The following is a 25,241-nucleotide window of genomic DNA, read 5'->3' on the forward strand; positions in this document are numbered from 1 at the left end:
AGATTTGGTCCCCACTTTGGTCCAATTGGGGAAAAGTGTAATATGTAAGAGATACAAGCTAGTAGGAAGTATTTATGTCACCAGACATGTCCTTGGAGTGCGACCCCATGCCTCCTCCTCCTCTTCCCACTCCCACTTCCCAGGAAATAAGTGGAGGAGTTTTGGTATGTCACTGGTTTCTGCCTTCATGTTTTGCTCTACTATAGATCCTGAATCAAAGAAACCAACATAGCACAGACCAAAACCTGCAAAGTAGTGAGCCAAATTCAAACTTCCTTGTAAGTTTATCCCTTTGGGTATCTGTTACAGAAACACAGACAGGGTCACCTGGAAAGTTTGGATCAGAAAGAAAAAGATCAGCACTAGAATCTTTCCTTCCTAAATGACCCTAGCTGATGGGGAGTGTCTCTGTTTGGAATTTTCACTCCTACTCAACAATTCTCTGTGTTTTCCCTTTCCAGTTTTCAGAAGGAGCTTCTCCACTTTTTATATTTTCAAAAGCTCCAGAGAAAGCATCGTGTTGATTAGCTCCTTATACCCTGCTCATATTAGAAGTCACTTTATAAGATTATTTTCCAACATGTAAAATCTCTCTCCAGCTCGAAGAATCACTAATACACACTATGGTGCTGCCTGCATGATAAGTTCAGTGGTCTTGTCCTATATTGGGGATCCCAGGTGCTTCTCCAAATACATAAATGAGGCCCTGGAACTGAGTTCTGCGACATAGAAGCTCTGGTTCCCTTAAGCAGGGGAGGTAAAAGCTCCTCTTCTTACAAGTATTTAGTTCTTCACTTTAGACCTTGTGGAACATATTGATTAATTTAGTCAATTAGTGCACAAAAGAGCTTTAAATTAATCATGTCTAAGACTATGAGATCAGACTTCCCAGTGCTCTGAAATTGTCAAGGTGATAAAAACAGTCTTCCATCTGTAAAGCAGAGGTATTTAAGCCCTCCAGGCTTACCTGATATCCTAATTATAGAAGAAAGACTAGATAATACAAAGAGAAAGACAGCACTAACACGAAGATTTCCTTGTGAAGTTAAAGAGGGACCAGTTACTCACACAGCTGCTGTGTCTGCAGTGATCAAGTATGCTTAATCAGACTGTCCGAAAGGAAGACTTGCAATGTCTTAAGCAAGAGCCCTGCCCCCATTACTCCTGCATGAGAAGTTAATCAGGAAAATAATTCTTTTCACAAAGTTTAACATGTAAACTCTTGCTTGAAAAAGAAACACATTTTCAGACACTCATGGATGAACAAGAATAAAAACCATCTTAAGCTCTTATGTCAGAACAAGTTTGAGCAGAAGGAAGAACACAGAAATGTACAAAACCACAAAGGAGAAATAACAATGCAATAAATGATAATAAACTTAATAATTAATAATAAAAACAAAGGTGCCATTTTGTATGCATTTAAATGATGGAGATGACATAGAATATCAGAAATTTAATCAAAAAGTCAAAGAGATTAATTTCAAAGTAAAACAGAATAATGAATAGCATGGATTTCAGACCTGACAGATCATGAGATCGTTAATAGATTTTTTTTTTCACTGCCAGGGCCACATGATCTGAGAAATAGAAAGTCCTAGTGGTTTTGGCAGGATGGGTTCTGAAGTTTGTCAATATTTAATTTCAGGATGTCTTCAGATGCGGGAGAGAGGGGATACAGAAAGCTGGGGACAGGAAAAAAAATCACCCTATAGGTGGAGGAAGGAGGATAGAAAAAGATGGGCACATGGCCAGAAAGTAATTTTGTCATTTCTGATGTTTTGTTAATAGCTCTTGTTTCCTAATCATGCTTTTAAATGTAATATTAAAGTACTTAACGCCTTACATGACTAACCTTGTGAGGGCTCGATCCACAAGAACCAAATGGTATTGTGAAAAATTTAAGAGTTCTTTTATTCCAGTTATGTAGACAAATGCATGTTTTCTCTATATCTGTCCATCTATCCTTTTCTTCCCTTCCTTTCTTACTCCCCATCCCTAGACTAAAGTTGTATGGAATAGGATGAATCCTTATTTTATCTTTTCATAGTATAATTTCATTAAATCTGAAGGGCTTAAATATGTTAGTTAAACAACAACTCCAAGCTTATCAGAATTTTCTACTTAGGTCATTTTTGCTTCCCTTAAGTGAAGAACTGAACTTTAACACAACGAGAGCTTGCAGACCTGAAGCCTGAACAGAGCTCAGGGCAATATCTACTTCAAGCATATGCTAAGAAAATTGTTCCTAATAAGAAAATGTACCCAGGTCTTGCTTTTTAGAGAACATGATATAGATAATTTGGGGTAATAAATGTCAAATAATGTTCAAATAAAAATCATTTTAAGTGCCAATACTGTTTTACAAGACGAAAGGAGAAGCAGTTCAAAACTTGATGACTATGCCACCATCACCCATCTTTGTAATGGCATAAACAGTCATAAAATAGAGTGTGGATACACAAATTACCCATTGATAGGAGCATCAAATGCCTGTAGAGTCATCTCCATAACCCATCTCCATTCACTTTGATGTACTAGAATATCTGTTTATCAGAAGCCCCATCCCCATCCATAATTAAATCCGATGTAGTATATCAGGAAAAAAAAAAAAAGAATCAAATGGAGAAGAAATAAGATAACTGACCCTGCATTCAGTCTTGATACTCTGTACCAGAAGCCATTAACTTGTATCACTTGCTCTCCAATTTCTACAATTTAGAATCAATACAAAGAATTTCTTAAAGATTTTACAATTTCAAGTAACACCAACATATGTGTTTTTATAAATATTCTTTTACATGTACTTCATTTTGCATTAAGATTCTGTTTTGCAACTCAGCAAGGGCTGGGATTCACTTTGCTCATGTGGCAGCCCCTGAGTTAAAAATCCACTCTCTGAGAAGTGATTTAATATGGAAAGGAATGTACTTAAGAAGTTTTTGGAAAGTGTGTATGTGTTATCTTGACTGAAAAATAAAGTTACAGTTGAATCTCTAATCACTCCCTTAAAATTATTTTATAAAATTATTTATTTACTGATGTACATATTTATTTATACCTACATAAATATTCAGAGGCACTGGCAAGCTTATATGAAAAGTTGGCAGCTAAGGAAATTGTTTCCTTCTTGCTGATGACATCACTAATGAGGTATGTCAAAAATTATTCACATTTATATAGCTTTGTAATAATTTTTCTGTGTATATTTCATAAAAAAATGAGATGCAATAGCCAGAAAATACAAACTTAGTGTTTCAGAATTAACCTGTTTAAATGTAAAAGGGATGTTACAACTTCTCAGATAATGCCACCTCAGGAACTAAGGGTAAGAGCTTTGATGAGCAGAACAAAATGTCAGTCAACCCATGTTCATCCCATTTCAAAATTTTGATAACTACAAAGACATATGCTGATAGTTCAGGATCCAATTAGCAACCTCTTGCATATATAACCTTAAAGCAAAAATTTTAAACTGATTCAACCCTGCTTCCAGCTCCCGCATTAATTACTAGCTCAGGGACCCAAAAGTGTTCTAATGAATTTTACATTAGAATCCACAATATGAACAAAGTATATTACCACAGCCACTAGTAAATGCATATGTTGGCACTTGCAAGCAGAATTCTGAACAGTTATGAAGAATCCAGCTGAGTTTCAAATTTGTGATTACCATGCCAGAAGAGAAAAGAAAATTTCACAAGAACCTACTTGCCATAACCACGGTGCTGAGGACGCCAATCTCCCCTAATACCTAATGATAACCTTTAGCTCCTACTTCTCAAAGCGCAAAGGCACACGGCCTCCTGCGCTTCAGCACAAGGAAACAGCTCCCACCCACACTGACTTCTAAATGTGCAATGAATAAGCTTTAAAATCCTGTTTCTCTCCTAGCTTCCCACATTGTCACTAGACAACCTGTGTGCTGACTATACTCAGCATTAACATTTGTGCTTTACAACATCAAAACTATTGTCATCTCCACAAGGCCTTTTAATTTAAAAGTTCAAGAAAACTGTTTTGCAAACAGAATAAACAAACAGGGTACCAGGCATTATCCAAGCTCAAAATACTCGATAAAGCTATTGGAGCACATGGAGACTTTTTTATATACGATTTCTCTAATTTCATACCAAAATCAAGTATTATGTATTGAGCATTAGTGACAAATGTAATATTTTAAAGGACATACCATCCTTAGCAGAAAGTAAAGAGCAAATAAACAAATAATAATAAAGGCATATTGATCAAAGTAAGTTGATCTGAAGATTGTATTAGAAATACACCTAACTTGGGAAAGTTGGGCACAGGGTGTCCATAATTATATCTTAAGTAATTAAGATTCTCCACACTGTACACTGCTCAGGATCAGCATGTGAGTATTAAAAGGACATGAGCAGGAGTAATAGGATTCCTATTACTATCCAGGGACAGTGAGTGGTACCCTCTGATTCCCAGTTATCCTCTCAGGATACTTCTCCCCTTTCAGATTGCCAATATCACCACATATCCAGGTGTGCTAAGAAACATACCACGTCTTCTCGAGATATATGCCGCAAGTTCATCTCTAATGCTTGTATTGCACTGTCTATGTTTATGTTTCTTTTTCCTTATTATTCAGACTTGAAAAACACTACACTCCCAATAGTTCCCTGCAGCTAGAACCCAGGTGTAGTATAATATTAACACAGCTTTGTTTTCTCATAAGTTTGATGGTCCATTAACAATATCTGTCGTCAGAGGGGCTAATTTTGGTCCTGCCTGGGTCTAAGTTAACGGCAGCACTCAGGAATTTCATGGGTAACAAATCTATTGGTCTAATCTCAGCATTTTGTAACATGTTAAAAATCTTTTCTTGAGAACAGCACATAGACTGAAAATAGAGTTTCTATTTCAATTATGTCAATGTTTAAACACTGAAATTCACCACAATGAAACAAATATCAACGCTCAGAGCACGTTACTCTTCAGCTGTTTGCACATTTTTTTTCACATCTTTTCCAAGGAACTCAGAATTCTCAAAGAAATGTCCTTAACTCCTTCACTGCCGCGCACCAAGATCAAATACTGCGAACAATCTATGGATTATAAAGATCAAAGAGTTGGAGAGAATCTTTAACTGCTCGCAGGGTGGGCAGCTTTTATGCTTTTCCCAGAAACTGCAGCAAGCTAGGGGAATCCCCTTCACACAATTGTGCCATTTCCCTCCTTTCTTTCTTTTTAATCACAGACACAGTTCCTTAGATTCAGGCACAGCAAACAGTGGCGCTGCCTGGAGGACATAAAAGATACACTCAGACAATCCAGTTCTACCCCCCAGATCAGAGCTACCCAGCACATGTCTTTAGGAGAAGGAATGTCAGCAAGCGAGACTGCATTTTATTAGCAGCATTAGAAAAAAATATCACAACAAAGAAATAGTGAGCGTTTTCTACTCTGATTCAACTCCGTTACCATGCTCTGCCAGCCTTGATTTAAAAAAAAAAAAAAGTCATTACCTGTATGAAGAGAACCTGTTAATAGCCTGAGAAGGTACTGGGCAAATTTCAATATTTCACGTTTACACCGTTTCCTACAGCCACTCATCTTAAGCAACAAGGTATTCCTCTGAGGAGAGTCAGAAGTCTTTGCCAATAGAAAGAGGAGGAAAAAAAAAAAGGAAACAAAAAAAAGAGGCAGCTTCTGGGGGGAAACTTCTGTCTCAGTTTATGGAGCAGGCTGCCTTACAACTCGTGGGGAATTAGCTCTGAGTGCCTGAGTCAGAAGGTACAGCAGCCAGTGCAGATGCAAGAGTAACAGGGCACTGAGAAAGCGCTGCCTCCCAGGACGGTCATCAAGTTCTTCTGTGGCAACAGATAAGCTGCTGCTTCACACTTGTAGTAACCCTGCTATGGTGCATCTCGGCATCCTCTCTCCTGAAGCAATTGCAACCTCACGGACCATGCCGAGGGAGGCGGGGCTTGCGATGCCAGCTCATCAATGAATCAGCATGTAAGCAGGTGAGCAGACAGATGACAGGTCACTGGGGCTAAAGCCCTTCGGAAACCAATAAAAGATCCTGCTAAACAATCAGGCCTGCTGGGGAGAAATCTCGGGGTCCAAGGGTGTACAAAATGTGTCTAGATAATCAAGGAGAGATTGGAAAGGGACTGCCTGAAGTCAGAACTCAGACTGTTCCTATACACAGTGATGATCATATTCAGAGAGCAGAGACAGAAGCTGACTCTCATCAGAGTTGAGGATTTACCAGAAGAATAAAGCAATACTGCTGTGCCACAGAACGATATATTCAAACCCATTGGCTCCCTGGTAGAAAGCAAGCTGATACTCCAAACTGGCTACTGTTTCTGGGCTCAGATATTTGGAAGCCAGACGTCATTATCTGCTTTCATAAAACACTAACTTGGAAGCCAAAGTTGTGGAGTTCTATACTGTGCACCCAGGCAAAAGAGTCCCAAAGCTAACTTGCTGCATTATGCTAAAAGCAGGAACTGCCTCAGTTTCTTCTTCTTCTTAAAAGGCAAATACAACTTGTTATTTCCCTACAGACTGATTTAAGTTAGGAGAGCAATCTGCAGGGCTTGCGATGTGCACAAAGCACTTTTGTACTGAGAGTGGCGCTACACAGGCAGTTTGTAATAAATGCCTGAAAACCAGATGCTTACATCTTTGAAAGTGTCATTATTTCATAAGTCTTTGGGGCTTTGGGTAGTTTCTCGGGTTGCTTTACATTCTTAATTAATACTCCCGGGCTTTTTATTGCTTTTTACTGACTCTGTATAAATATAAATTTTGTCACTGTGATATTTAGTACAAAAAGGAAATTCAAATTCCTTATTTTAAAAGTCTGTCAGCCCCCATTTTTGAAACATGTAACAGTTCTATTTGGAACTAGTATTTTTCAATAATGCTATGCATGAAGTGATGTTCTTATACAACAACAACAAAAAAAAAATGTTTGAAATCTCAGGCTTAAAATCATTTAAGTGGAAACTCATATACTCTACAACTTCCCCTTCAATATCCACAGTCTTAGTGATGTACCCACTGAAGTGTGTTAATGAAGAAGCATACTTCTGAGGAATATTTTTTTAAAATTCAGTTAAAATAAAACTATATTTTAACATTTTCTTACAAATATATGGCATCAACTGACAATGTTTGGCACAGGAAAGATAAATATATTACTACATAATATATACTATATATCTATAGTATTTATCTAATGGGTTTATTCTGAGCAGCTTAACAGACATAGTTCCATACAGTGGGTACACTGTAGTGAAAAGGTAATAACTTTGATCCTATGGTATGTATACCTCAGCATAACCAGGAAGTTATAGGAAGATACCAACCAATAATAAACAAGAATATATCGCATATGGGTAAGTGCTCCATTAGAGTAACCGTATAGGAAAGGCATAAGTAAAAAGGGAGAAGCTAGTGCATAAAACAGGGGAGGGAACCACCATGAACTACTGAGAGCATCTGAGAAATAAAGAACACTTGGCGCAAGGATGCTAAGGTGGGAATATGATCAGCATACTTAAATGAATGCAAGACCCACATGTTTGCTGAAGTACACTGACTCAGGAGAGACTCCTAGGAGGTGTTCATGAGAGGAAGACAGTGGCAACAGTGCTTTAAGCAACCCCTGAACAGGAAAGCTGTGCCTTCTGTCTGCTAGGTAAAGATGACCTTCAATGGAACTAGAAGAGAAGAAGGAATATCTAAAAAAAGGGGGAAAGTAGTTCAGGAGAGAAATGATGGAGGTATGTATGACCTGCAGTAGGGATAAAGGTGGTCTCTTTCTGGATATACAAGGAAACAGAATTCATGGGGTTTGGTACATTGACTAAGGACATAAAAGAAAAAGGATTAAGAGTTACCTAATTGGGATTTAAATAATTAGTGGGCACACTCAATTAGCTGTTGAAATGCTATTGTATACAATTAAAATGCACATGGTTGTTTGATTTTCAGGTTTTTAGAAACTCCCCAGGCTTTTTATTCTAAAATTTCTTTTTGTTTTTTTGACATTTTTTTAATTAAGTATTTTCTTCATTTACATTTCCAATGCTATCCCAAAAGTCCCCAATGCCCTTCCCCCCCACTCCCCTACCCACCCACTCCCACTTCTTGGCCCTGGCATTCCCCTGTACTGAGGCATATAAAGTTTGCAAGACCAATGGGCCTCTCTTCCCACTGATGGCCCTACTAGGCCATCTTCTGATACATATGCAGCTAGAGACAGGAGCTCCGGCGGGTACTGGTTAGTTCATATTGTTGTTCCACCTATAGGGTTGCAGATCCCTTTAGCTCCTTGAGTACTTTCTCTAGCTGTACCATTGGGGGCCCTGTGATCCATCCAATAGCTGACTGTGAGCATCCACTTCTGTGTTTGTTAGGCCCAAGAATAGCCTCACAAGAGGCAGCTATATCTGGGTCCTTTCAGCAAAATCTTGCTACTGTATGCAATGCTATCAGTGTTTGGAGGCTGATTATGGGATGGATTTATGGCAGTATTTCTGATACTGTTTCCTCTCCTCCACATCCTCATCAATATTTATTTTCTGTCATCTTGCTAATAGCCATTTTATCAATTGTGCACTATAGCACATGTGATTCCAATTTATATTTTTCTGGTGACTAGTGATACTGGACAACTTTTCACAAGTCAGTTGGATCATATGCAGTCTTTTAAAGAAACGTCTATTAAAGAGAATTTCCCATTTTAATTGGAATGTTTCTTGTTTTTGTGCTGTACACATTTCTTGCGTGGGGTGTAGAGCCTCTGTACATATTTCCTCCCAATCTGTAGACTTCCTTCCTCTCTCTTCTCTTAACTGTTTTCTTGCTTTGCCAAAACTTCTTTGTTTACTATATTTTTTGCTTTTGTTATCTGCAGTTTTGAATTCGTGTACAGGAAATTGTTATCTAAACCAACCTCCTACTATAATTTTTATACATTTCTCTCAAAGATATTTTAGCTCTGGGTCTTAATTTTAGTCTCTAACCTATTTTCCATCATAATGTGAGAGCCAAATTTTGCTGCTGTGCACAAGTACCTACAGCTTTTCAATACTCTTTGTGGAAGAGAATATCTTTTCTGAATTATGTGTTTATTATATCTTTGTCAAAACCACATCCAGGTCTTCATTAAAAAACAAACTGAATTTAACAAATCCCAAATAGATTGCTACCCATGTAGGCATTTTAGCACAACTTATAATATCCCAGATATAGAAGGAACTCTGAAGTCAACCATATTCTTTTATTTGTTCATTTTTAAATATTTATGAAAATGGCATTATAATAGAATCTTCAGATGTCAAAGGTATAAGAGCCTAGATAAGGCTTGTTTTCAATATTAGATATGAGGGAGACTAGATGACTTAAAAACAAAAAAAGCACATTTATTTCTGACTGTTGTAGAGATGACAAGGCTGAGGATCAGCACCCACATCTTCAAATCATGGTGAGGCCTGTCTCTTCATGATTTCTGAAATGAAGATGTACCCTTGTATCTACTTGTGGAGTAGAGAGAAAGTTCTAGTTTCTAGCTTACCTTGTTTATATATGCAGACTAATTATCATCAATAGGACTATATCTTTAATGACTACATTGCCCTCTTCCAAGCATCCTAGTACTATTGATAGAACTCTCACCTTCTAAACCTAATTGTCTTCTAAATACCACCTTCACACAATCACACTTGGTGCCACTTTTATTCGTATGTATCTAGAAGTAAGGAAAACACGCATGCACACACAACACACATACACGCACACATGCCCGCACACATGTACTCACATGCACATCAAAGAATATTACTGAAAATATATTGCTGTAAAATAAATTACTGTAAAATAAAATTGGACATCTTTGAATGGATGGACTATTTCTTTAAATAAACATATATATCTCAACTTGTGAAACCTTTGAGGAGAGGCATATCAACACATAAAAAAAAACTATTACAACCATTTGATTATTAACAACAGAGTTTTTTTTTAAAGTTGCAGTTGGTATTCAAGGAATGAAAACCATCCATTAGGGTGGGGATAGGTTGCAGTGGAGCAGTCCACATCCATATGGAAAATGGACATAGATAAAGTTCCTGTGTCTTCAGAAAAAAAGTGTAAAATGTAGTTTTTTTTAAAGTGTAGATCACAATTAATCCTAAACTTTGATGTAAAATGTAAAGCTATAGAAGTTTCAGAAAGACACCCATCATGGTGTGTGCCTTTCATTCATTCACACTGGAAGGTAAAATGGAAGGATTTTGTATTTGAGGTCAGTCAGGACAAAATAGTGAGTTGCAGGACAGCGTGGGATAGCAGATATAAAAAGTGGTTTATTTTTAAAAGCAATAAAGTAAACAAGATTTTAATCAAAAAAGAATTTGAAGAAACTCTTCAGTAACTACACAAAGAAGCTTAAAACTTGGCTACAGATATGTGACTTCTAAAAGGAGAAACTGAAAACTGGATAACATCAAGTTTAACACTTCTATTATCAAAGATTTTCATAAACAGTTAAAAGGCAAGCTACAGAGCATAATGAAATATTTACTATATACATCCTGACAAAAATAGAATCTACAATATACTGAGAACTTCAAAACCCAGTAACATAAAAGTACAAAATCCAATTCAAATATGAGCAAAAACTATGCAAAAGTTTTTCACCAAAAAGGAAATATAGGTGATAAATACATGAAAATATATTTCATGTTATGATTATACTCCAGAGGAAAATTGCAATAAGAACATCAAAATATTTCTATTAAAATATCTAGGATCAAAGTTGAGACAAGAAGAATTGTTGACAGGGTACTGGTAAATTTGATTGCTCATACAATAACAACAGAGATGTAAGATGATAAAACCACTCTAGAAAACATATATATACATACACATATACTCCTTCTTCCATTTCTTCCCCCAAGAATTCCTAAATATCCCTCTTTGCTCTCTTTCAGATTCATGGACTATCTTTTTCATCAAGTGTTTTTATATGCATATGGGGACATACATATGTATTCCTAAGGACAACCTGCTCAGCCTGTATGATGTTTTCAGGACTGACCATCTGGTATTGAATATCCAGTTGGTATGCTCTTCTGTGGAGAAAACTATTTCTCTCACTCTCAGTGTTGCTCCTTTTATACATAATACTTCACACAGATGAATTTTCCTTGTCACCATCCAATCCTGTACTATAGTTTAGTTAGAATTTCTTGTTTGGAAATTTCATTCCTGTTATGACATATTAAAGGGGTGGCTATCTAGAATGTACATATAGGACCTTTATGGGCATTAACAATTTTATATTATCCGGACAGTCAGTCAATAACATTCGCATAATTCTGTGCAAAAACTCTCAGAATAGACTGTGGGAACTGACTTTTCACTTTGCAGCACAGATCTTCAGCATAACCAGGACTTCCTCTAGACATAGCAATAATATATTGCCTATAGGAGAAAGAATGGGAAAGTATGTAAGAGAAATCATCCAATTCACAGGAAAACAGAAAAAAATAATTAGGAAGATAAATTTTAAATAAAAGAGAATTAGAAAATGAAAGCAGGAGTTAGAAAATTAAAAAAAAAGTCAGCCTACTTGGATTAAACAAAACCACTAAATACAATAATATAAAATTGTAAGACTACTAACATTCCTCATACTAGAGCTAAAAGGACATTTAACTTAGAATCAAACCCCATCCACCAGGTCACCATGTGATAAGAATGGTAGAAGTTGAAAGCTCCTATGTTGTAACTCCTGATCTTAGTAAACTTAGGGGTGAGGGATTTTTAAAGTCTGGGTATTAATAAAGATATTTTTCTTTTAATTGTATTTAAAGGATTTTTTTTCTTAGTCTATCTGTCAAAGAAGGCAAAATCCAAGTATAAACAAATCATAAATGCATGATTTGCCCCTTATTCATTTTTAGAATGGAAATCAATGTCTGTTGGCTTCTCTTCAAAAAAAAAAAAAAAAAAAAGGAAGAGCCCAGGAGATTCCAAGAAGATTCTTGTCACAGTGTAGTGTTCCTTGCAAATCAACTCCTCTCAATTCATCTTGGAGCAATCTGTGTATCTCAGTGGGTGTAGATATTGTTATGCTTTTCAAATTGTCACAAGTCACAAAAATAAACATGTGCCATGTAGAAATAGCACACCATGGAGCTGCAAAGAGAAACAGAACACAGCCTGGCGGCAAAGTCACAGGCTCTGAAAGTGGGTCTTGATAGAATAGCAAAGGAGCTGCTGTCCATTAGAGAAGAATGTCCCGTGCCAGCTCCATTATTATTCCGGAAACATCACTAGTCACCTACTTCAGTGAATAAAGAGCAAGCCAACATACTGTGACTGCTCATATCCACTTCAGTGACAGTTCTGTGAGTACAAAGCAAGTCAAAATCACACCTTCCAGCAGGAAGGGTCTCTTTGGTGTGCCTAGGTCAAAATGTTCTAAAAGCTATTCTGGGTAGGGCCTAAAGCACATATGAACATTTCTGCCATAATTTAATGTCATCTAAAGAATACTAAATCTTTGAAGAGATGAGGACTCTGTCACACCTTAGCATTAAAACGAAATTACATAGACAAATATTCACATATAAATAGATTCACAGAAGTACCTGGTAAAATTCAGCTTACAAAGACACAAGCAAAACAAACAAGGAACCTCCAGCCCACCTCCACAAAATGCCTAAAACTAAAGTGGTATTTTGAATATGATTGGCCCATGGGAAGTGATACTATTAGGAGGTGTGGCCTGTTGGAGGAAGTCACTGTAGGGGTGGAGTCCAACCAGTGATTTCTTGGTTGCTTTTGGACCAAGATGTCAAATTCTCAGCTTTTCCCGTGCCATGCCTGCCTGGATGCTGCCAAGTTTCCAGCCTTGATGATAATGGACTGAACCGCTGAACTTGTAAGCCAGCCCCAATTAAATGTTTGCCTTTGTAAGCATTGCCTTGGTTGTGGTGTAGCTTTGTAGCAATGGAAACCCTAACTAAAACAGGGAGAAAGAAGGAAAACCTTTCTACAAAATGAGGTTAAAGCATATTTTTATATTCTGTTCAGGAGAGGGAAACCACTCAAGTGTTCCCAGGAAAGTCAAAGGACTAATGGGATTGTACATGTGTTGGAAAGGCAGACAGCTGAAAATGAACATCTAGAACAAAGCCTCATGGGACTCCATTGCCTCACAGTCAAGTCTAATGACTTCGTTCTACTGCTATACGAACTAGGACAAAACATGTTTTGCAGACAGAGAGAGCCAAGTTTGAAAAAAAAAAAAAGCTGCATACATTGTACTTACAAAAACCGAAAAGGATGCTAAAGGGACACATCCAGCCCAAAGGGTGACATTGGGGGCCTGAAGAAGAATCTCATTGTCAGTCTGAGACATTTCAGAAGGCTGGAGGAATGGGGGGTGGGTTCTTTTCCATGAGATCACCTCTAGATGTTAAGAAAGAGGGTCCGAATGTCTCCCTAAGTACAGTACTTCATGAAACAAGCCTAAAATGTGTCCTGTTGAAATATATATCAATTATTTTCCTCATGAGAATTTTTTTTTTTTGCTGGGTAATACAGAAGAAGGAATTTGGGGCTACACTTTATCACTTGAATTATGCATCAAACTGTACCTTAGCCCAGTTCCATTTTATTATGTGATTAAGAACCTATTTGGTCTCAAGCCTGACCAATGAGATTACTGGAAGTCTTAGAACAATGTTTCTTAATTCTGTAAAGTTTTCAACCTTTTTCTGATATCACAGAAGCACTAAAAACACCCAAGTTCCCATAATTCTTATGTATATGTACTTGGAAATTCTTGACATAACATAGGAAAGATCAGTAATTTCTCATGTCCTAAGTTTTTATAAAACATACAATTGTGAATATAAAAGTGGCATATAGCAGTCACCCACAGGGAATGAAAAGCCAATGAAAAGCCACATTGTAAACTGAAGTTCACAAAACCAAGACTCAATAAAAGTCCCTTTAACCCATCAGTTAGTCCTCCTAAAGTCAACCCCAGGACTGAAAGTCTGAGGTATATGCTGGGAAGGAATCACCAGCCTTCTACTTCAAAACACAGCTCAAAGAGTCAAGGAAGCAGTTAACACCAAAGGCAATCAATGGGCAGCTTTCAAACAATTCGATGCTCACTTGGCTTTGAGAAATCGTCAGCTATGTCCATCCAGTAATGCTGTTTTCTCTGTTCAAATGGAATGCACTTACAGGAATTGGAGACTCTGTCTTTCCCTTTTGATTAGAATACCTAGTGACTTCAGAAGAACAATTAGGTTTAGGATTCAACAACCCTTCACTCTACTAATTTATGTTGAAGATTAGTTTTCATTATTGTTATTATGTTATAGACAGAAATACTGTTGGCCTAGCAAAAATTAAAAGTAAACTGAACTCCCAACAATGTCTTTGTTTCCCTGTTATGGAAGAGAAGAAAGTGTCTGCTTCATTTTCATGTGAGGTAGCAAGCTCAGAGAAAGTACAACTCTGAGCAATCTATGACTAGGTAAAGAATAGAAGCATACTTAGAACAATATATTGGTTGCATTCTTCTTAAATCCTATCTGACATACATAAATGGTGACTTGATTTGCAAGATTTATTAAGTTTCTATTTACCAGACAGACAGTGGGAGTTAGGTGTCTCATGATATGAAGGTGCATCCTGGAGAATTTCAAAAGAAAGGTCAATGCTAAAGGTCAGACCAATGTCAGTCTTGTAGGAGAAGGCTTTGAGAGTGAATGTCAATAGAGTTTCTCAAGAGAACCAAGGTACCCTGCAAGGCTATGGTCACATGATTTCAGTTATAAATAGCCACACATTATTTTTCACTTAAGATAGAACTCTCTGAAACTATATATGACAAAACAAACAAACAAATACAAACAAACAGATGTCACTTTCTTTTCAAAGGAAAGGGGAGATCAAAATTAAAGTCAAAAGTAGGAAATGGTTAAAATAGTAGCTGTGAAATCAAAGAACTAATTTAACCATTCAGAGAGATAAGAAAAATGGAACAAAGATAGAAGCTCTCTTGATTCTTCAGACTGGACAGGTAAGTGAGAGTTATGGCTGTGTTTGGATCTCATTTTCTGTATGAAAAGCTACACAAACACAGTGATGTGTGGTTCAGAGATGGAGGATTTCTTAGGCTTGATGGCTTCCAGCATAACTCCAGGCTCAGTGAGAGATCCTATACCAAAGGAATAAGTTGGAACATGAATAAGCAGGATACATGAATGCCTTACCCGTCTCAAACATTTACATCTGCATGCACAAGTCATATATGCTAAACTTACACACATAAAAGAAAGGGTTCTATAGAAACATTTTGAAATATCAGACACAATGGCATTAAGTAATCAAATAAATATACATACTCAGCGACAGCATCTTCACCATGTTATAGTTCCATTTAGTAAGAATTTTCTTTTTTGCCATTTTTTGTTGAAGCTTTTATAACTTCTCTAATACATCAGGCCATTTCCCAGGAAATTTTTTAAAAATAGAAAAATTCAAAAGCAGTACAGAAGTCCATATTCCAGGCAAGTCTAGTACCTAATAATTACCTTCTCCATACAATGGCAACCAGCAATGATGGCCACACACAGCTTTCAAATTACACTACACAAGAGAACACACTCTTTGGGAAGCAAAGGACTATGCCAACATGAAACACAACTTGGACCATTCTTCCAAGTTATACATTTTCTTGTTGGAATTACACAAAGCCACATTTTACACTATAGTCAAAAGAAAGACATGAAATCCTCTGAATATCAGATCCCTCTCTCATATGCAGCCTTAACAGTACAGAAAAGAATGTCTGCCAGGCCTCTCCTGACCTTTGAATGTCCTTGAGCTTGCTCTAAGGAAGCAGTTCTGAAATCAGTCTAAGATGATCTTACTGCACAGGATCCCCTGGAACTTGCTGCCAGAGCTCCTTCTCATCAGAGTGGCTAGATTAAATATTCAGGACTCTGGCATGGTGGTGAATCACAAAGCGATGCAGGGCTCTGACCTTCCTCAGGAAAATCAGTCAGTGGACAAATGTGTGACAACATTGACATTAAGTGTGTGCTATAAAAGAGAGCCTCCTAATGCAGTCTGCAAACTGCATATTCTCAGGCATGGTAAAAGCATTAAATTCACAAGGCAGAGCATGTACTAAAGGCCTTGCAGAATGCACTTGTGAATTCATATTCAGGTCTATCTGCAGCTGACCTACTCACAATGCATACCTCTCAGCCAGTGTAGGGTGGGGTGAGTACTAGGCACTTGGGATTGCCTTCTTCTCCTGGAGGTTGGAGCTGAGAAGGTGCCTCACATCTCAACTGATAGATTTCTGCTTTTCAAATGTTTGAGATGAAGTGTAACATCGAGTCAAAGAGGAAAAATAATGGGGTTGTGACACAATAGCCAAAGAAGCTCCATGACAAGAAAATATTAAAGGCTCCTGCTTTATCTCTAAAGGCAGGACACAGGATCAAACAAATGTCCTGAACTTTTTTAAACTGATCTTCACATTCACATAGACACACAGACACACAGACACACAGACACACAGACTCTCTCTCTCTCTCTCTCTCTCTCTCTCTCTAAAAGTGGATAGTTTTATTCCACAAAAAAGGATAGGATGAATGCAGGTGAAAAAGATCAAACAATTTACCCATATTAAATTCAGAATTAAGTATCACATATTAAATGTGTTTGGCAGGTTTTTTTCCTGATCTTTAGAGTCATGCTTTGAAGAACTGTTGGATATCATAGCCTGCATCTCTGCCTCCTATACAAGCAGACCCCACAAACTCACATTACATACTGATTTGGGTTACACCCTATAATTATCCTTTTACTGCTGTGGACTCCATCAAAACCACAATAGATAAATGTTTTTAATATATTTTGAACAAAAAATATGACTTAAGATTGATTATAACATTTTGATTTATAAAAATTTTCCCATTCTAAAATATTTTTAAAAGATGGGGATTTAAAAAGGTGTCCTAGAAACTATTCCTAAGGAACTTAGAAAGGTACAGTTGAGCAAATTAAGTGCGTTTTCTTATGAATTGTGTTGTTATCCAATATCTATTGGTATTCCATATAGTATTTTTCTATGCAAATGTACCAGGCTGTGACTCACATTTTCAACTCTACCTTGGTAAAGAGATGCTTGTTTTCTGGGCATTTGTATACTTTAAAGATTTGCCTAAAACTGAGGACAGAAGGATTCTACATTGCTTCAAGTTCTGTCATGTGAGCTTCTCTATAGGTAAGCTCTCTCTCCCACTGTCTTTGTCTTGAGACAGTCTAAAGTTTCTCTCTTTATTTTGCTACTGAAGCCCAAATTCACCTCTACTGATGCTTGTTCCAGCTTCCACAGCACAGTGCTGGTTATATGGGCTCTGAGAACGAGGTTTTCACAAAGATGTCTGTAAACGTATGGCCTCAGTGCCATTAAGCAATATAATTTTCTTTCTTTCTCCCTCTGTCTCTGTCTCTCTTTGTGTGCCTCTGTCTTTCTTTGTGTGTCTCTGTTTCTCTTTGTGTGTCTTTGTCTCTCTGTATTCCTCCATCTGTTTTTGTCTGTTCTCTCTCTCTCTCTCTCTCTCTCTCTCTCTCTCTCTCTCTCTCTCTCTCTCTCCTAATAAACCAGGAGATACAATGAAACAATTGACTGGGTATTTACTCTTTGTGTTGGATACAGAAAAATGTCTACAGATGAAGACTCTCTTCTACCAGGTTGCTCATGACTTTGTTCGAGTTAGTCATGGTGTCTAAGTTTTCATTTTCATGTGAGAAAGGGCAACGGGAGAGTTAACCCAGCAGAGAGTTAATTGAGGAAAGTCTATATACAAGGTATTGGAATGCATATGTTTTACAGATACTTTTTCAAAGTTGTATTGCAACTATTACTACTTCACTAATGGGGAACGCCTTTTTTTCTCAAGTACATACCAAGGAGAGTAAAGGGACCATGTTAACCCTGTAAACACATGGTAGAATCTTCTTAAATGCTACTGCAATTTTGTTAAAGATCAAAACAATGTCATTTCAGTTGACTTGTGCTTTTGTTTTGTTTTTTTAGGCAACAGGTAATATAGGAGTACATACTTTGTCATATTTCTTAGTTTGTTCTCTATCACTGTGATAAAACATTATGACCATAAGCAGCATCTTGAGGGAAGAAAATGTTTATTTGATTTATACTTCCACATAACATTCCACTATCAAGGGAAAACAGAGCATGCATTTGAGGCAGAAACCTGGAGGCAGAGATTGACCAGAAGCCATGGAGGAATGCTACTCACTATCTTGCTCCTTGTGGCTTGCTCAACCTGTCTACCACCCAACACCATCTGCCAAAGGATTGTGACATCTACTGTGGCCTGGGCCTTCCCACATTAATCATAAATCAAGAAAATGCCCCCACATTCTTGCCCATAGGCCAATTTGATGTGAGCATTTTCTGAACCGAATTTTCCTCTTCACAGATAACCCCAGCTTGTATCAAGTTGGAAAAGAAAAAGCCAACAATATAAACAATATGTAAGAACTGCTTTTATATTCAGTAGGAGCATTGGCAAAATGATATTTCACAGGCTTAACTAATTCTTAAAGATTGTTTCACAGGTTTAGCTCACTCTTAAAAATTGTAACCCAGAATGAAAATGGCATATGTGAGCACTGTGACAAAAGAATCTAGGAATTTCGTGTATTTTGAAGTTGCTAGCTCTCTAAAATTAACTATGGGATTCCATAGAAGATGCACTGGACATAAGTGGGTTCTCAGTTATCAACTTCTTTCCCCTCTGAAAAATGAGATGTGAAGTTAATTTATAGCCTGATGTCATATCTTGTCACTTTTGAGGTAATCGTTTCCTTTGATAATAGTATGAAAATTTTAAACTATCTTGCAAGAGTACTGGATTACATTCAATAATGACTATATTTCTATGTTCCCGGTGGACTGGAAACTGTCCATCTTTCTTGTCCTGGGCATACTGGCTAATTTACAATCTCCCCAGGTATTTGTTTGCTTGCCAATCTACTTTGTTCTTCGTGCAAGGGTAGCCTAATTGGAAAAACCTTGTTAGAAATGCAGGACGTAGGAGGAGAAGGGCAGAGAGAGCAGGAGCTGAGGGAAGATGGAACAGAAAGGTAAGAAAGTATGAGAGACAGTGAAAATAGATGAAGGAGAGAATAACATGAAGGACTGAATGCAGGAAGGAAATATTTGGGGAAGGAAGAAAGGAAGGAAATTAGGAATAATTGAATGAAGGAAGGTGACCCATGGAGATGGGAGGGAAGAACGATTTTAGGAGAGAATAAGCAGGAACTGAGAGCTCACAATAGGATCTTTTAGCCTTTGACATGTTGATAAATAGGTTCTGAGAGACAGCTCTTTCATGCCTTTCAACTTCCTTACCCACTCAGCACATTGACTCTGAGATAAAGAGAATGCAGCTAAGGGCAGTCTGACCTATGGTTCTTAAAGTTATCTGTGCCAGTATTGTATTTTATGGTACCCAGTTTTATATAACAAGCCACCTACTTTCTCTGTTGACAAACCATTCCTTTGGGTGAGCAGACAGCATTCTCCTTAGTGAAGTGGAACAAAATCCCTCTATGCTACTTTTACTCCTCTGTCTTCAGACATTGGGACACTGAGTGTCTTCAACATTTCTGCCACAGGATACATTGCTTTCAATTCACTTTCAGAAATGTGGGTTGAGATTCTTGAGGCTGCCTTTATATCAAGCTCAAGAAACAGGAAAATCCTATGTGCTCTAAAAATTGTGTGGGAGTTCAAATGTCAGGGGTGAGACACATTACTCAACAGAAGTCCTGACTGGAAAAAGTTATCACATAAAAATTAATTTGCTTTTCTCTTGAAAAAAAATCTGCCATTTTCATCATATGCTTTTCATTTTTTCACTGTGCTTCTGGTACTATAATTGCAAGGGAAAAAAGTCACTTAGCTCTTACATTATTCATCCAAACATTCATTCAAACATTTATTAAAGGAACTCTAGAATGAAGTTACTTTGATAGAATTTCTCTGATATCTCTACAATCAGCACTAAAATCATTGGAGGTCTAGCTAAGTAGAGGAACTAGCAATTACTGTGCAGCATTTATTAATATCTCCATGAGAAAAATATCTTTCCAATGAGCTCTATTTTATAGGTAGCATTAAGGAGCTAAAGGGGTCTGCAACCCTATAGGTGGAACAACAATATGAACTAACCAGTACCCCTGGAGCTCGTGTCTCTAGCTGCATATGTATCAGAAGATGGCCTAGTCAGCCATCATTGGAAAGAGAGGCCCATTTGTCTTGCAAACTTTATATGCCTCAGTACAGGGGAACGCCAGGGCCAAGAAGTGGGGGTGGGTGGGTAGGGGAGTGGGGTGGAGGGTATGGGGGACTTTTGGGATAGCATTGGAAATGTAAATGAAGAAAATACCTAATTAAAATAAAATTAAAAAAATACTGATGGTGAGCTTTTAAAATTTCTTTAATTTTTTCCTTCTTTTTGGTTTGTTGCTTTTATTTAATTTTTTAATATATTTTATGTTTCCCCTCACAAATTCTGCCCAAATCCTCCCCACCTCCTTACCCAATTCTATATTCTTTTTAATTTTTTCTTTCTTTTTATTAATTGGTTATTTTATTGTTTCAAATGTCCCTTCCAAGTCTCCCATCCAGCAAACCCCCATCTGATTCCCCCCTCCCCTTTGACTCTAATAGAATGCTCCCTCTTCCCACCCACCCACTCCGACCTCACCCCTCTAGCATCCCCCTATGCTGGGGCAACAAGCCTCCACATGATCAAGGGCCTCCCCTCCCAGTGAAGCCAGATAAGGCCATCCTCTGCTACATATATAACTGGAACCATAGACCCACCCATGTATACTCTTTGGTTGGTTGTTATTGGGAGCTCTGGGGGTCTGGGTTAGTTGATATTGTTGTTCTTCCTACCGAGTTGCAAACCCCTTCAGCCACTTCAGTCCTTCCCTTAACTCTTTAAGATTTTTTTCATTTAATGTATTTTAGTGATTTTTCTGTGCTTATGCATGTGTACCACATGTACCCATTACCTGCAGAGTTCAGAAAAACATGTTGGATCCTCTTGAACAGAATTACAAATGGTTATGAGCTCAAATGGATGCTCATAAATAAACTAAGATCCTCTGAAGGAGCAACAAGTGCTCTTAAGCACAGAGTCATCTCCTCAGACCCAAAAAAACATTCTTGATCAGCTATGATGGTCAAACAGCTGTGTAGGGAACCACAAATCTAATCTACTAACAATGTAATTCAGTTGATGTATGAAAAAAAACTACTATCCTTTAGGTTTGTTTTGTTTTGTTTTGTTTTTTTATTAAAAGGTAAGAAACTTTAAGGCTATAAAGACCCAACAAATACATAGTACATAAAATTAGGGAGATTAATTAATTATAAAAGCTTCAAATGGATATTTTATTACAATAAAGAAATAAACTGAGCTCTTGTGTTCTGAATACAATCTCGCTAAACCATTCAATTTTAACTCCAATGCTGGTCCTGACTCATTTCTGCCATGCTAAAATGACGTTGTTAATGAAAGCCTGGGATTATGACCAGATATTCTTTTCTCCCGGGATGGCTATTAAAAGTACAGCATGGCTCCCTGAATACCTTCTAAGAGATAACTTTGAACTAAACCTTAGTAGAGGCAGTGAAGCAAAGTTCTTTGTCGTGTTAATTTGTCTACTGCCCTTGTTGAGGGTAAACCATCACACCACAGTACCCTAGATTATGTACCTCTATCTGATCAAAATATTAGTTTCCTCTCATGTATTTATATCTGCCCCAGGCTAAAGTAGCTCAACAGAAGCACTAATTTGGGTCTAATGATATGTTTAGGGGGTACTTTCCTGAGAGTCAGAAAGTAAGAAAGTCACTAAAGTCAAAGGTATAGCAAGGTCCCTGGCCTCTGTCTACTGAGTTTCAAAATATAAATCTGTTGCAGTCAAACATGTTGTAGGCATTTTTCCCTGGACAAATATTTCATCCAGTAGAAAAGCAACACAAACTTGAAGGATGAACGTACTGTGGAATGTTTTGAGCCTCGCTGGCTTAGCTTTGATGCATAGTTTTGCCAATATTGACAGTATAATTAGTATATGTTATCCCCATATAGCAGAATTAACATTCCACATCCCTAGAATTTGTGGAGTCATAAAGTTAAATTAAATATATAAAGATTTAAAATAAAAAAATGTGTGACCAGTAAGAATATCTGAGCCATATCTTAGGTAATAATTGGGTTATGTCAAGACCTAGAATACTATACTTCCCAATATAAACCTTACCTTAAAAATCATAGCTACCGAGGAGAATGCTAGGATACTGAGGCAGGAGTGGGTGGATGGGTGGGTGGAGGAGGACCCACAGAGAGGCAGGGGACAAATGTTCGTGGAGATGAAACTGAAAGGGGATAACATTTGAAATATAAATAAATAAAATAACCAATAAAAATGAAAAAAATATCATAGCTACCTATACTTAATGACAAACCCAACTATGACACAGAGCGTCGAGAGATGATTATTCATCATTTCACATGTCTGTTTATTTTATTTATATGATTGAACACTTTAGAACATTTTTATGTTAGCCCATGTACTGAGAGTTTTGACTCTTGTATTTTTTACTGTCAAACTTTGATCTCTGCTCACTGAACCCTGTTACTTTCCTACTAAGAGCCTTTAACTATCTGAGTCCTACCACAAGTTATGGCTCCTATTCCCTACCAATGACTCTAGATTTTCTCTTTCAGAAGTTAAGTGCTGCTGACACATAGGACAACTCTGTGTATACAATTCACTGCCAGAGAGTCTTGGCATATCCTTGATTCTTCTCTTCTGAATCAAATGGTATTGTAATATGAAAGACTTTCTGGGAATATAAAGAAGGCATGTCCACAATTAGTTAAAAAATGAAAAAAAGAGGTAAGCATTCTGAGATATGCACCAAGTTCACAGCTTCTTAGAGTATAATGGCAGTTGATCCATGAATGTATGGGTCTTAAAAAGAAGGTAATTAAGAATAGGAATTGTTTCACTGCTCTATATAATACATAATTCTAGTACCTAAAGAGATGAGCTGAAATTATCTAGAAAATATTTAGAAAACATGCTTTATGAATAAAATATTCATCAGTCCATTTGTATTGACACTTGGTTAAATCATACAGAACTACTATTTATTAGGTAAATGATGACTACTGTATTTTTTTTCACCTAAATTATATTAAATTCTTAAATAGAAAAGCTTGATGCTGACTCCCAATCCCCCCTTCCAAAGAGAGAAAATTTAGAAACTACATAGAATATTTCATTTCTAGTTTTCAAGCTCATGAAGTTCTGCTATTATGTGAATAGTCTTATAATCATGGCTACCTAAGAACACGGCTATAAGTGGCGAACATGCATGTCAGGAGGAATCAACCAGTGAATGAATGAGAGAAACAAGTTATGAATTTAATAAGTTTATCTATTTTTTTTTTTTGGTTCTTCGAGACAGGGTTTCTCTGTGTAGCTCTGGCTATCCTGGAACTCACTTTGTACACCAGGCTGGCCTCAAACTCAGAAAGCCGACTGTTTATCTATTTTTTAATTCATGAATATTTTATTACCTTTTAAATAGAAAATAACATAAACTTTTTCACTATTCTTGAGCTGTGTTAGATAAATTTCCACATTTTTTACTTAAATTAAAAATCTATTTCAATTTAACAAGGAACTCTTGTGTACTTATATACATATACATTTGTAAATATATTATATGTAAGTTATTCAAAGCAAGCAAAACAAATGAACATGAATGATTATATAAATAATAAGACAAAAATTGGTGTTTTCTGTTCCTGACTGAAGCATCTACATAGAATCATAATTGAAATGTTTTCAGTCCTATGCATAGCTGTTTACATGTATAACATACATTCTACACTATCGTTTTTATTTTTTATTAGATATTTTGTTCATTTACATTTCAAATGCTGTCCTGAAAGCCCCCTATACTCTCCCTGCCGTCCTGCTCCCCAACCCACCCACTCCTGCTTCCTGGCCCTGGCATTCCCTTGTATTGTGGAATATAATCTTTGCAAGACCAAGGGCCTCTCCTCCCAATGATGGCCGATTAGGCCATCTTCTGCTATATATGCAGCTAGCGAAATGAGCTCTGAGGGTACTGGTTAGTTCATATTGTTGTTCCTTCTATAGGGTTGCAGACCCCTTCAGCTCCTTGAGTACTTTCTCTAGCTCCTCCATTGGGGGACCTGTGTTCCATCCAATAGATGACTGTGAGCATCCACTTCTGTATTTGCCAGGAACTGTCATAGCCTCACAGGAGACAGCTATATCAGGGTTCTATCAGCAAAATCTTGCTGGCATATGAATTCTCATTTAGAGTATCTACTCTGCCAACATTAGTTCACTCTTTTTTTGTTATGTCAATAATTGTCTCTGTTAGGTTTCTAATTGTTTACAGGATAATCAACAATTTACATGATGTTAGTCATTTTTAGATTGACAACACTCAGTAGCAAGTTTACAAGCAAGACATCTAGAGATGTCATATTAGACTTAAAAACACAATTGCCACTACAAGTAAGGATCTACTAAGAAATAATTTTTCAGTATTGGTGCTACTGGAGATGCTGATCATTGGGAGTGGGAATTCTAAAAACCACATACAAGATGCAATGCCCATGATGTAATTTAAGAGTGTAAGCCAAGAAGTTAAAGGAGACAGAGGGAGACCTAATTATATTAGGCACCCAGGAATTCTGGAACGAACTCATTTGATCACAGAGGCACATAAAGAAATATAAAGGAATCTATTTAAATTTATTATGTGCCTGCTGCTAGTTCAGCTGTTGCTAACAGACGCTCCATGGAGAGCCTATGGAGAGAAGAGCATTCTGATATGTTCTCCTGGTATGAACCTGGGGAAATAGAGTTACCAAAAAAAAAAAACTAAATGAAAATATGTGGTATATCAGGGCCAAGTAAGGTTTTAGTTTAACGATGCTCAATCTACTAAAAGTTCAATAAACCTTTATTGAACAAATTAATGAATGCCAATATACTTTGAACCCTAGAATCTATGGTGAGGTGTGGTAGAGGGCCCTGTTTGA

General features: G+C 37.1%; 1 protein-coding gene across 5 annotated transcripts in view; it reads right to left on the minus strand.

Moving 5' to 3' along the window:
- Nucleotides 1–25,241, minus strand: part of Kcnip4 (Kv channel interacting protein 4) — a 1,135,620-nt gene that overhangs the window by 890,252 nt on the left and 220,127 nt on the right. Inside the window, exon 1 of one of the 5 annotated variants that reach the window (NM_001199244.1) lies at nucleotides 5,499–5,905. The exons of the other annotated variants lie outside the window; for them this stretch is intronic. Coding sequence (NP_001186173.1) covers nucleotides 5,499–5,586 — 88 coding nt within the window. The 5' untranslated portion in view covers nucleotides 5,587–5,905. Of the gene's footprint in view, nucleotides 1–5,498; nucleotides 5,906–25,241 lie in introns of those variants that run through there. 5 annotated transcript variants of the gene reach the window in all.

This window comes from Mus musculus, chromosome 5 (assembly GCF_000001635.26).
Source record: "Mus musculus strain C57BL/6J chromosome 5, GRCm38.p6 C57BL/6J".
NCBI classification, from domain to species: Eukaryota; Metazoa; Chordata; class Mammalia; order Rodentia; family Muridae; genus Mus; species Mus musculus.